Source organism: Physella acuta, unplaced genomic scaffold (genome assembly GCF_028476545.2).
Source record: "Physella acuta isolate Inbredline_101_S28 unplaced genomic scaffold, ASM2847654v3 ptg000579l, whole genome shotgun sequence".
Taxonomy (NCBI): Eukaryota; Metazoa; Mollusca; class Gastropoda; family Physidae; genus Physella; species Physella acuta.
In genome coordinates, this window is record NW_026732098.1 from 1417176 (window position 1) to 1431454 (window position 14279).

General features: G+C 36.4%; 1 protein-coding gene across 1 annotated transcript; it reads right to left on the reverse strand.

The window, feature by feature from the left end:
- Nucleotides 1-4863: 4863 nt before the first annotated feature.
- LOC131947028 (galactose-3-O-sulfotransferase 2) lies at nt 4864-13895 on the reverse strand. The gene is made up of 3 exons (XM_059308110.1): nt 13835-13895; nt 13490-13555; nt 4864-6691 (listed from the first exon to the last, which is right to left on the reverse strand). Coding segments are annotated over exons 1-3 (1269 nt in total). The 5' UTR covers nt 13837-13895; the 3' UTR covers nt 4864-5490.
- Nucleotides 13896-14279: the final 384 nt, after the last annotated feature.

Below are 14279 nucleotides of genomic sequence, written 5' to 3' on the forward strand. Positions count from 1 at the left end.
GTCGAGATTTGTAAAAATCTCGATTTTTTTTTGCACGATTACAATACTTTCTCTATACTTCGTATGAACGAGAAAGTAAAAAAATTAACCGCGAATGTTTAGTGAATAGTATGCAATTTTACTCATGGTATTAAAACCGTTATCAAGAGTAGTTCATATTGAAAGTCTACTAGAAATCTTATTTTAGTGCTTATTAATTTCCATACTAATTTCGGCTTTTTAATTCTATGGGGGTCGCGTGTCACTTATTTTTTATAAAAGGGGGTCGCCACTAGAAAAAGTTTGGGAACCACTGTTCTATACAGAATTTAAAAAAAAAAAACAACATTGGTGACGTCACTCGCCTCTGTCGTAACTAGAAAGGATTTCTAAACATTGTCTGTGATTTTCTCCCCTCGGTCGGTCCACCATTGTCCAGTTCGGTCCACAGAACATCTGTTTGCGAGATGGTCGTTGAATTGGTCAGACCACACGGGTCAATTGAATGAGGTCGTCTCCTAGTGCTCACGTGGACAGATGTCACATTGACGCTACAAGTTTTTTTTTACCAACGCCATTTTGTTTGTCTGTACATAAAAAAAGTACATGAAAGTCACCTGATCTCCTTAAAAGAAGTGTTATCAAAACTAAAAAGGATGCTTGAATACCTTTCTTAGACACAAACATATCTTTCCTTCCCATCTGAACACTACACATGTACCAGACATGGGACACATCCTTTATTCAGATATTAACATTAGTGTTCTCTTTGTTAAACATTGGTGTTCTCTTTGTTAAACATTGGTGTTCTCTTTGTTAAACATTGGTGTTCTCTTTGTTAAACATTGGTGTTCACTTTGTTAAAAATTGGTGTTCTCTTTGTTAAACATTGGTGTTCTCTTTGTTAAACATTAGTGTTCTCTTTGTTAAACATTGGTGTTCTCTTTGTTAAACATTGGTGTTCTCTTTGTTAAACATCGGTGTTCTCTTTGTTAAACATTGGTGTTCTCTTTGTTAAACATTAGTGTTCTCTTTGTTAAACATTGGTGTTCTCTTTGTTAAACATTGGTGTTCTCTTTGTTAAACATTGGTGTTCTCTTTGTTAAACATTGGTGTTCTCTTTGTTAAACATTGGTGTTCTCTTTGTTAAAAAATTGTGTTAAACAAATACATTAAACACTTGACGCTGCACACAAGAAATTGGTGGTATCGATTTATTAATGTTGTAGGTGGTAGTATCGATATAATGAGGTTAATGCTGGTGGTGTCAATATCGTAACATTACAGGTTGTAGTATCGATATTTGATCGAGCTGCCAGATGTTTGTATTTATTTCAAGTCATGTTCACTGATGCCATAGTTTTCTTTCTACATTTCCTTCACACTTAACTTTCTACATTTCCTTCACACTTAACTTTCTACATTTCCTTCACACTTAACTTTCTACATTTCCTTCACACTTAACTTTCTACATTTCCTTCACACTTAACTTTCTACATTTCCTTCACACTTAACTTTAAAAGAATTATTAGTTTTTTTGGATGACAGCTTTGATCAAATTCAACCTGAAAATATCAAGTTTTGATACCCTGGTAACAGCATCACAATATCAAGTTTTGATACCCTTGTAACAGCATCACAAGTACTTGTTGTCTATTGCAATCGAAACTTTTCTTATATCAAGAGAAGAAATCATCCTACAGCCCCCCACCCCCTTTTCTTTCAGACGACTCCCTCCCCACCCTCCCCCGTTATAGAAATAAAAATAGACACCGTGTACCTAGTAACGATTCACTCAAAGGGTCAGAACCGTGAAAATATTAGTCAATTCAATGCATCTTGAATTCTCTAAACTTTTAATGCACAATTACAGTTTGAAACTTTAGCAGCTTGTAGAATTTTGTCCCAGTTCTTATATGTCAAACTGGTCATCACTGACCAAAGACCCATGCCCTTTTATGTCAATTACTGGTCATTGCATCTTTTTATGACAGTACTTCAACAACTTCCCAAAGCATCAGTTTGGGTATTAGATAAAAGATGGAGTAATGCATTAAAAACACACAGAAAGACACACACTCCTTAATTTTTGTAGTAAATCGATTACAATTTAAAATGTCATATCAGCGACTATGCAAAATAAAAAAATATAAATTTTAAAATCAATGAACATGTATATTTCAAAATCAATAAATATGTAAATTTTAAAATCAATGAACAATTTTATTCAAGGAAAACAAATACAAAGTGGTGCTGCTGACAAAGTGGTGCTGCTAACGCCAAATTTTGAAATTGTTTTAACATGGACTCAATGAGTGGATGTTTTCCGAGATTTTCATTGCACTCAAATTAAATTTCAATTTTAATGGTAGCAGAGGTGATCCTTTTCGACATGACAAAGGGCAGCAAACAAAAAGAATCCCACAAAAACAAACTATACTATTAGAGCTATATGGCTATATATATATATATATATATATATATATATATATATATATATATATATATATATATATATATATATATATATATCAAAGTGGTTGGTTAAAATTTGGCAAGCTCCTGCCTTGGGCTTACAGAACACGGGGGACGCAAAGTCCACGATGAGGGGTCAAAACTGACCTCGACTGACCGGCGCCTTATATATATGAGCCATATATCGAAAAGTATTTTTGCCGTACGACTCCATTTGATATTTTGTGAGGTTGTAGAAAAACGCCTAGGGATGTTAGAAAAATTCGCCATATACGGGAAAAATCTTTAAAGTGGTCAAAACTGACCAGTCGTATTTCCCTATATAATCATTGTAATTTATTGAAAAAAACAGGGTAATTTCGACACAGTTTTTAGGGTACTTACCATCTGTAAATCTGGCTACTTTTTTGCATGCACCTCTATAAATGACTAGGCCCTTTGGAAAAACTGTTGTTCAGACCCTATACCATCGACTAGGGCTAAAAAAAAATGACCAATAGTGAAAATATCCTTATACGATCTACATGTAAAATAAATGCCGAACGATTCCCTATATATTTTATGGCCGTTAGATTTGTCCAAATGCCGTATTTTTTATATAACATCGATATACTACTAAAACTCAAGTTTGTTTACAGTAGTATATTAGGTCCCTTTTGGGTATTATGGTGGTGGCGGTGGGTGAAGGGTGAGCAGGATGCGGATGCGGATGCGGATGCGGATGCGCAAAGGCTATATAGTATAATACTCCCCCCCCCACCTGGCGCAGGGTGAAGGTGGATGCGGATCCGCAAAGGATATATAGGAAAATACTCACCCACCTGGAGTAGGAGTAGCTCAGTAGGTCACCACAGGTGACCTTGTGACGTAATCACCATCGGTGGCCTTGTTACGTAATCAGTGATCTAGTGACGTAATTTTAATGAGTTTTAATTTATTATTTGCTTATTTTTAATTAATTTGATTTTTTAAATTTTTAAATAATTTTTATTAACGAGTTACGTAATTTGATTATTTGTTTAATTTTAATTATTTAAATTTTGTAATTTTGTAATTTTAAATTTTAAATTTATTTTGTTTTTTAATTAGTTTGAATTTAATTTAATTACTTTGTTTATATTGTGTAATTTTTATTGACTAGTTACGTAATTTTAATTTTTTAAATTTTTAAATTTTTAAAAAAATTTAATTTTGTAATTTTAAATTTTAAATTTATTTACTTTGTTTATATTTTGTTTGTTAATTTTTAATTATTATTATTATTATTTAATTTTTAAAATTTTAATTTTTAATTTTAATGAGTTTGAATTTTTTATTTATTTTATTTTTAATTAATTTTTATTAACTAGTTACGTAATTTGAGTTTATGGCCAAAAACAACAAAAAACAAACAAACAAATAATCAAATTACGTAACTAGTTAATAAAAATTAATTAAAAATAAAATAAATAAAAAATTCAAACTCATTAAAATTAAAAATTAAAATTTTAAAAATTAAAAAATAATAATAATAATTAAAAATTAACAAACGAAATATAAACAAAGTAAATAAATTTAAAATTTAAAATTACAAAATTAAATTTTTTTAAAAATTTAAAAATTTAAAAAATTAAAATTACGTAACTAGTCAATAAAAATTACACAATATAAACAAAGTAATTAAATTAAATTCAAACTAATTAAAAAACAAAATAAATTTAAAATTTAAAATTACAAAATTTAAAAATTTAAATAATTAAAATTAAACAAATAATCAAATTACGTAACTCGTTAATAAAAATTATTTAAAAATTTAAAAAATCAAATTAATTAAAAATAAACAAATAATAAATTAAAACTCATTAAAATTACGTCACTAGGTCACTGATTACGCAACAAGGTCACCGATGGTGATTACGTCACAAGGTCACCTGTGGTGACCTACTGACCTACTCCTACTCCAGGTGGGTGAGTATTTTACTATATAATATGTCTAACCCTCCACATCCGCATCCCCCACCCTCACCCACCTTCACCCAGGTGGGGGAGTATTTTACTATATAACATGTCTAACCCTCACCCTTCACCCTCACCCTTCACCCTCACCCTTCACCCTCACCCACCTCACCCAGGTGGGTGACTATTTTCCTATATATCCTTTGCGGATCCGCATCCGCATCCACCTTCACCCTGCGCCAGGTGGGGGAGTATTTTACTATATAGCCTTTGCGCATCCGCATCCGCATCCTGCTCACCCTTCACCCACCACCACCACCATAATACCCAAAAGGGAACTAATATACTACTGTTTACATGTTTGAAATTTTTGTTTGTTTGTTTTTTTTTTTTTTTTTTTTTTTTTTTTATTTATTTGTCCGTTTGGTTGTATTTAAAGCTAATTTTCTGTCGGCTATAGCTTTAACGATACGTGCGTTTGCTATTTTTATTACGTTCCAACACTAATATCAATTTTCAATAGTCCTTTTCATCTGTAACCCTAACCCATCTGATCATGCTAGTTATCAACAAAGTAACCTCGTCCACAAAATGCCTTTTTTTTAAATAGAAAAATCATCCATCAACTTCTTCTTTCATTGAATTCAGTTTAATACCTATCTTTTTAAAAGTAGTTATGTTCATGTCAAAGGCGGTTTAAGATTTATGTTTTTGATAGATCTGAATTTCTGACATTTGCTTATTTGTGTAAAAAATGTTGCTTTTTTCTTTATGAAGAAAATGGTGAAACGACAAATGATCTCGGGACAAATAATCTCAGACAAAATATCTCAGACAAAATATCTCAAACAAAATATCCCAGACACAATATCCCAGACAAAATATCCCAGACAAAATATCCCTAACAAAATATCCCAGACAAAATATCCCTAACAAAATATTTTACGACCAATTGATATGAAGCACAAAAAATTTCATGGAAGAAAGATATCGTGACAAAATTATATTAGGCCCTATGATATCATGGATCATGTTTCGTTGAGATATTTTGTCTGGAATATTTTGTCTGAGATCATTTGTCATGGAACCGAACTAAACAGCCTATAAGTTGTGTACTGTCTTTTCCTGCCATAATGGTTTGTGGGGTCTGTATTTCTGGTACTCTTGTAAAGTGATTCTACCCGCCCTCAGGAGGAGGTAATCGAGGCCAGCAGTGACTGACATCAACAGGAGTTTACAATCCTCTTGTGTGACGTTAAATGAATCATGCCATCTAGACTCAGCGGCGTAAAACGAGGCAGTAGTCAAACAGGCTTGCTTTACACCCTTCAACAGAAACTGAAATTGTTTTAGTTCTGAGAAGAAGTCTGCCGACTGAGCGTCAAGTTTGTTTTCTAGAACCTTCAAAAAGTGGCCATAGAGCGCGTAGTCCGGGTGGTTCAACTTGCGATGGTTGTCATGGTCGCTCGGCGTAAAGCTTCGTTTAGCTTTCTTCGTGTTGGCGTTTTTTGAAATATACAAAATATCTTTGACGCTCCAACACAACTCACGCTTGAGAAGAAGAAGAGACTCATCCAAGCGTTCGACTATCATGACCAGTAGAAATTCTCGATCTATGATGTTGATGGAAGAGTTGAGGACCAGAGGGCTGTCGTAGGCGGCGCGCGTGAGACCCAGATCTTCCGATTGCTTGTTCCTTATGTATGAAAACAGCGTGGATTCACCCTCGAACGCATGTGGATCAGAAAGGTAAAGAGATATCGGATTGGAAGCGTTGCGTACACTCGGCACCATAGAAGAGAAGTAACTAGCCATGTTGTAGTATTCAAAGGCGGAGACAAACTGCTGAAAAGGTTCCCGCAAGATGGTGAGGTACACCGTATTTTCTGGCATCAGTTGACGGAAAGCCGTTCTGTTGTAGATGGCGTGGTTCAACAAGATGTTGTATTGTTTCCCGGGGGGTAGGGGGACCACGCTGTCCCTGGTAAGTATCTCCCCGGGCCTGGTGATGTAGTTGTAGAATTTGTCGTGGAATGGTCGGTTGGGAAGTGCGAAATTGAGTCCGTGTACTATACCGAAACGTTGCAGAAGTGTGGCCACAGTTGAACTGCCGGCCTTGTGGACTTTGACAAACGCGAGGTTCGTGGCGGGGTCACAGAATGGTGGCAGACGACCGGGGTCATCTCGCCTGATGCCATGTTGTGCTAGGTCACGTGATTTTGTAGGTAAGATGGCGTTGATGTGGTCCAAGGGAAGCGTGAATATAAGCCAGAGAGTCAGGCACATCGTGAAAACACAAAGGCTGGGAACAGAGATGTTGATGACAGAGATGTTGATGACAGAGATGTTGATGACAGAGATGTTGATGACAGAGATGTTGATGACAGAGATGTTGATGACAGAGATGTTGATGACACAGATGTTGATGACACAGATGTTGATGACAGAGATGTTGATGACAGAGATGTTGATGACACAGATGTTGATGACACAGATGTTGATGACAGAGATGTTGATGACAGAGATGTTGATGACAGAGATGTTGATGACACAGATGTTGATGACAGAGATGTTGATGACAGAGATGTTGATGAGAGAGATGTTGATGACAGAGATGTTGATGACAGAGATGTTGATGACAGAGATGTTGATGACAGAGATGTTGACGTCAGAGATGTTGATGACACAGATGTTGATGACAGAGATGTTGATGACAGAGATGTTGATGACAGAGATGTTGATGACACAGATGTTGATGACAGAGATGTTGATGACAGAGATGTTGATGACAGAGATGTTGATGACAGAGATGTTGATGACAGAGATGTTGATGACAGAGATGTTGATGACAGAGATGTTGACGTCAGAGATGTTGATGACAGAGATGTTGATGACAGAGATGTTGATGACAGAGATGTTGATGACAGAGATGTTGATGACAGAGATGTTGATGACAGAGATGTTGATGACACAGATGTTGATGACAGAGATGTTGATGACAGAGATGTTGACGTCAGAGATGTTGATGACACAGATGTTGATGACACAGATGTTGATGACAGAGATGTTGATGACAGAGATGTTGATGACACAGATGTTGATGACAGAGATGTTGATGACAGAGATGTTGATGACAGAGATGTTGATGACAGAGATGTTGATGACACAGATGTTGATGACAGAGATGTTGATGACACAGATGTTGATGACAGAGATGTTGATGACAGAGATGTTGAAAACAAAGATTCGGTTGTTCCGATTTCTGTGATGATGTGTGAAGAAGAGGGTAGGGGTGTGTACGTTTAACATCTGTTTTCGTTTTGAATAATGTTAAAAACATTTTGCGTTCTGAAAAGTCTGCGAAATATCAAGCGAAAAGCTGACTGCGTTTAGTACATATATAAAAAAGAAATTGATGTCTTAGAAAACAAAAACAAACATCAATTATGGTTGGGGTGGGGGGTGGTTAATGGCATTAGACGTTATTTTAAATATAGTCTGGCTTTTTTGTGACGATAAACTATGTTGGCGACGCTTAACGTCGCTGCAAGTTTAAAACTAAAGAGTAAAGATCTACAAGCACGGCATATTCACACACACACTAAAGAGTAAAGATCTACAAGCACGGCATATTCACACACACTAAAGAGTAAAGATCTACAAGCACGGCATATTCACACACACACTAAAGAGTAAAGATCTACAAGCACGGCATATTCACACACACACTAAAGAGTAAAGATCTACAAGCACGGCATATTCACACACACACTAAAGAGTAAAGATCTACAAGCACGGCATATTCACACACACACTAAAGAGTAAAGATCTACAAGCACGGCATATTCACACACACACTAAAGAGTAAAGATCTACAAGCACGGCATATTCACACACACACACACACTAAAGAGTAAAGATCTACAAGCACGGCATATTCACACACACTAAAGAGTAAAGATCTACAAGCACGGCATATTCACACACACACTAAAGAGTAAAGATCTACAAGCACGGCATATTCACACACACTAAAGAGTAAAGATCTACAAGCACGGCATATTCACACACACACTAAAGAGTAAAGATCTACAAGCACGGCATATTCACACACACACACTAAAGAGTAAAGATCTACAAGCACGGCATATTCACACACACACACTAAAGAGTAAAGATCTACAAGCACAGCTTATTCACACACACACTAAAGAGTAAAGATCTACAAGCACGGCATATTCACACACACACACTAAAGAGTAAAGATCTACAAGCACGGCATATTCACACACACACACTAAAGAGTAAAGATCTACAAGCACGGCATATTCACACACACACTAAAGAGTAAAGATCTACAAGCACGGCTTATTCACACACACTAAAGAGTAAAGATCTACAAGCACGGCATATTCACACACACACACTAAAGAGTAAAGATCTACAAGCACGGCATATTCACACACACACACTAAAGAGTAAAGATCTACAAGCACGGCATATTCACACACACACTAAAGAGTAAAGATCTACAAGCACGGCTTATTCACACACACACTAAAGAGTAAAGATCTACAAGCACGGCATATTCACACACACACACTAAAGAGTAAAGATCTACAAGCACGGCATATTCACACACACACTAAAGAGTAAAGATCTACAAGCACGGCATATTCACACACACACACTAAAGAGTAAAGATCTACAAGCACGGCTTATTCACACACACACTAAAGAGTAAAGATCTACAAGCACGGCATATTCACACACACTAAAGAGTAAAGATCTACAAGCACGGCTTATTCACACACACTAAAGAGTAAAGATCTACAAGCACGGCATATTCACACACACTAAAGAGTAAAGATCTACAAGCACGGCATATTCACACACACTAAAGAGTAAAGATCTACAAGCACGGCATATTCAGACACACACTAAAGAGTAAAGATCTACAAGCACGGCTTATTCACACACACACTAAAGAGTAAAGATCTACAAGCACGGCATATTCACACACACTAAAGAGTAAAGATCTACAAGCACGGCTTATTCACACACACTAAAGAGTAAAGATCTACAAGCACGGCATATTCACACACACACTAAAGAGTAAAGATCTACAAGCACGGCATATTCACACACACACACTAAAGAGTAAAGATCTACAAGCACGGCATATTCACACACACACTAAAGAGTTAAGATCTACAAGCACGGCATATTCACACACACTAAAGAGTAAAGATCTACAAGCACGGCATATTCACACACACTAAAGAGTAAAGATCTACAAGCACGGCATATTCACACACACTAAAGAGTAAAGATCTACAAGCACGGCATATTCACACACACTAAAGAGTAAAGATCTACAAGCACGGCATATTCACACACACTAAAGAGTAAAGATCTACAAGCACGGCATATTCACATACACTAAAGAGTAAAGATCTACAAGCACGGCATATTCACACACACTAAAGAGTAAAGATCTACAAGCAAGGCATATTCACACACACACTAAAGAGTAAAGATCTACAAGCACGGCATATTCACACAAACTAAAGAGTAAAGATCTACAAGCACGGCATATTCACACACACACACTAAAGAGTAAAGATCTACAAGCACGGCATATTCACACACACACTAAAGAGTAAAGATCTACAAGCACGGCATATTCACACACACACACTAAAGAGTAAAGATCTACAAGCACGGCATATTCACACACACTAAAGAGTAAAGATCTACAAGCACGGCATATTCACACACACACTAAAGAGTAAAGATCTACAAGCACGGCATATTCACACACACACTAAAGAGTAAAGATCTACAAGCACGGCATATTCACACACACTAAAGAGTAAAGATCTACAAGCACGGCATATTCACACACACTAAAGAGTAAAGATCTACAAGCACGGCATATTCACACACACACTAAAGAGTAAAGATCTACAAGCACGGCTTATTCACACACACACTAAAGAGTAAAGATCTACAAGCACGGCATATTCACACACACACTAAAGAGTAAAGATCTACAAGCACGGCATATTCAGACACACACACTAAAGAGTAAAGATCTACAAGCACGGCTTATTCACACACACACTAAAGAGTAAAGATCTACAAGCACGGCATATTCACACACACTAAAGAGTAAAGATCTACAAGCACGGCATATTCACACACACACTAAAGAGTAAAGATCTACAAGCACGGCTTATTCACACACACACTAAAGAGTAAAGATCTACAAGCACGGCATATTCACACACACACTAAAGAGTAAAGATCTACAAGCACGGCATATTCACACACACTAAAGAGTAAAGATCTACAAGCACGGCTTATTCACACACACACTAAAGAGTAAAGATCTACAAGCACGGCATATTCACACACACACTAAAGAGTAAAGATCTACAAGCACGGCAAATTCACACACACTAAAGAGTAAAGATCTACAAGCACGGCATATTCACACACACACACTAAAGAGTAAAGATCTACAAGCACGGCTTATTCACACACACTAAAGAGTAAAGATCTACAAGCACGGCATATTCACACACACACACTAAAGAGACTAGATCTACAAGCACGGCTTATTCACACACACACTAAAGAGTATAGATCTACAAGCACGGCATATTCACACACACACTAAAGAGTAAAGTTCTACAAGCACGGCATATTCACACACACACTAAAGAGTAAAGATCTACAAGCACGGCATATTCACACACACACTAAAGAGTAAAGATCTACAAGCACGGCATATTCACACACACTAAAGGGTAAAGATCTACAAGCACGGCTTATTCACACACACTAAAGAGTAAAGATCTACAAGCACGGCATATTCACACACACACTAAAGAGTAAAGATCTACAAGCACGGCTTATTCACACACACACTAAAGAGTAAAGATCTACAAGCACGGCATATTCACACACACACTAAAGAGTAAAGATCTACAAGCACGGCATATTCACACACACACTAAAGAGTAAAGATCTACAAGCACGGCATATTCACACACACACTAAAGAGTAAAGATCTGCAAGCACGGCTTATTCACACACACTAAAGAGTAAAGATCTACAAGCACGGCTTATTCACACACACTAAAGAGTAAAGATCTACAAGCACGGCATATTCACACACACTAAAGAGTAAAGATCTACAACCACGGCTTATTCACACACACTAAAGAGTAAAGATCTACAAGCACGGCATATTCACACACACACTAAAGAGTAAAGATCTACAAGCACGGCATATTCACACACACTAAAGAGTAAAGATCTACAAGCACGGCATATTCACACACACACTAAAGAGTAAAGATCTACAAGCACGGCATATTCACACACACACTAAAGAGTAAAGATCTACAAGCACGGCATATTCACACACACACACTAAAGTGTAAAGATCTACAAGCACGGCATATTCACACACACACACTAAAGAGTAAAGATCTACAAGCACGGCATATTCACACACACACTAAAAAGTAAAGATCTACAAGCACGGCATATTCACACACCCAATAAAGAGTAAAGATCTACAAGCACGGCATATTCACACACACACTAAAGAGTAAAGATCTACAAGCACGGCATATTCACACACACTAAAGAGTAAAGATCTACAAGCACGGCATATTCACACACACACTAAAGAGTAAAGATCTACAAGCACGGCATATTCACACACACTAAAGAGTAAAGATCTACAAGCACGGCATATTCACACACACACTAAAGAGTAAAGATCTACAAGCACGGCATATTCACACACACTAAAGAGTAAAGATCTACAAGCACGGCTTATTCACACACACACTAAAGAGTAAAGATCTACAAGCACGGCATATTCACACACACACTAAAGCGTAAAGATCTACAAGCACGGCATATTCACACACACACTAAAGAGTAAAGATCTACAAGCACGGCATATTCACACACACACTAAAGAGTAAAGATCTACAAGCACGGCATATTCACACACACACACTAAAGAGTAAAGATCTACAAGCACGGCATATTCACACACACTAAAGAGTAAAGATCTACAAGCACGGCATATTCACACACACACTAAAGAGTAAAGATCTACAAGCACGGCATATTCACACACACACTAAAGAGTAAAGATCTACAAGCACGGCATATTCACACACACACTAAAGAGTAAAGATCTACAAGCACGGCATATTCACACACACACTAAAGAGTAAAGATCTACAAGCACGGCATATTCACACACACTAAAGAGTAAAGATCTACAAGCACGGCATATTCACACACACACTAAAGAGTAAAGATCTACAAGCACGGCATATTCACACACACTAAAGAGTAAAGATCTACAAGCACGGCATATTCACACACACACTAAAGAGTAAAGATCTACAAGCACGGCATATTCACACACACACTAAAGAGTAAAGATCTACAAGCACGGCATATTCACACACACACTAAAGAGTAAAGATCTACAAGCACGGCATATTCACACACACTAAAGAGTAAAGATCTACAAGCACGGCATATTCACACACACACTAAAGAGTAAAGATCTACAAGCACGGCATATTCACACACACTAAAGAGTAAAGATCTACAAGCACGGCATATTCACACACACTAAAGAGTAAAGATCTACAAGCACGGCATATTCACACACACACTAAAGAGTAAAGATCTACAAGCACGGCATATTCACACACACACTAAAGAGTAAAGATCTACAAGCACGGCTTATTCACACACACACTAAAGAGTAAAGATCTACAAGCACGGCATATTCACACACACACTAAAGCGTAAAGATCTACAAGCACGGCATATTCACACACACACTAAAGAGTAAAGATCTACAAGCACGGCATATTCACACACACTAAAGAGTAAAGATCTACAAGCACGGCTTATTCACACACACAAAAATATACTAAAACAGAAATTAAAAAATTATTTATCAATATGATTTTCGCTTTTTTTTTGTATTCTATTTCTAGATATTAATTTCCAAAAAGTATAACGAAGCATAATTTTTTAAAATATTTACCAACAACATTTAATTTTCCGTATCATCCTCATGACATCGTAATTTATGTTGATTGACCTAATGTGCCTGTATTAAAAATTAGACAAGTTATAAAACATTATATACAACAGGCGCACGCACACAATCACACACACGTATATATATATATAGACAGATATATATATATATATATATATATATATATATATATATATATATATATATATATATATATATATATATATATATATATATATAAGATGATAAAATATCTTACCAACAAACATATCTTTAATTCCAGTAAATTTATTTAAGTTTGTTACTCTATAAAGCTGTTAAGTTACAACAAGTAATTTCCATACTAACATAAGATGGCCCTTCAAAATGGTAGACGACAACTGACGTTTCACATTCGAGTAGATTTGATAAGAATGTCCGCCCATCAGTCTACTCACCACTGAAGCTGACACACAAAGAGTATACAATATAGAGAGGTCGATATCACACATCATTAATTCTCGGATTATCTTAATCCGATACACGGTAGGATATTGGACTGGCTTCGTTCATGTGCTGTCTCATTGAACTGGTGTGATTCATGTACATACGACAAAGTAACTTTAACCTTAGCCATATGATCTATCGACCATGTCACAACAAGGTAACTTTAACCTTAGCCATATCATGATCTATTGACCATTTCACAACAAGGTAACTTTAGCCTTAGCCATATGATCTATTGACCATGTCACAACAAGGTAACTTTAACCTTAGCCATATCATGATCTATCGACCATGTCACAACAAGGTA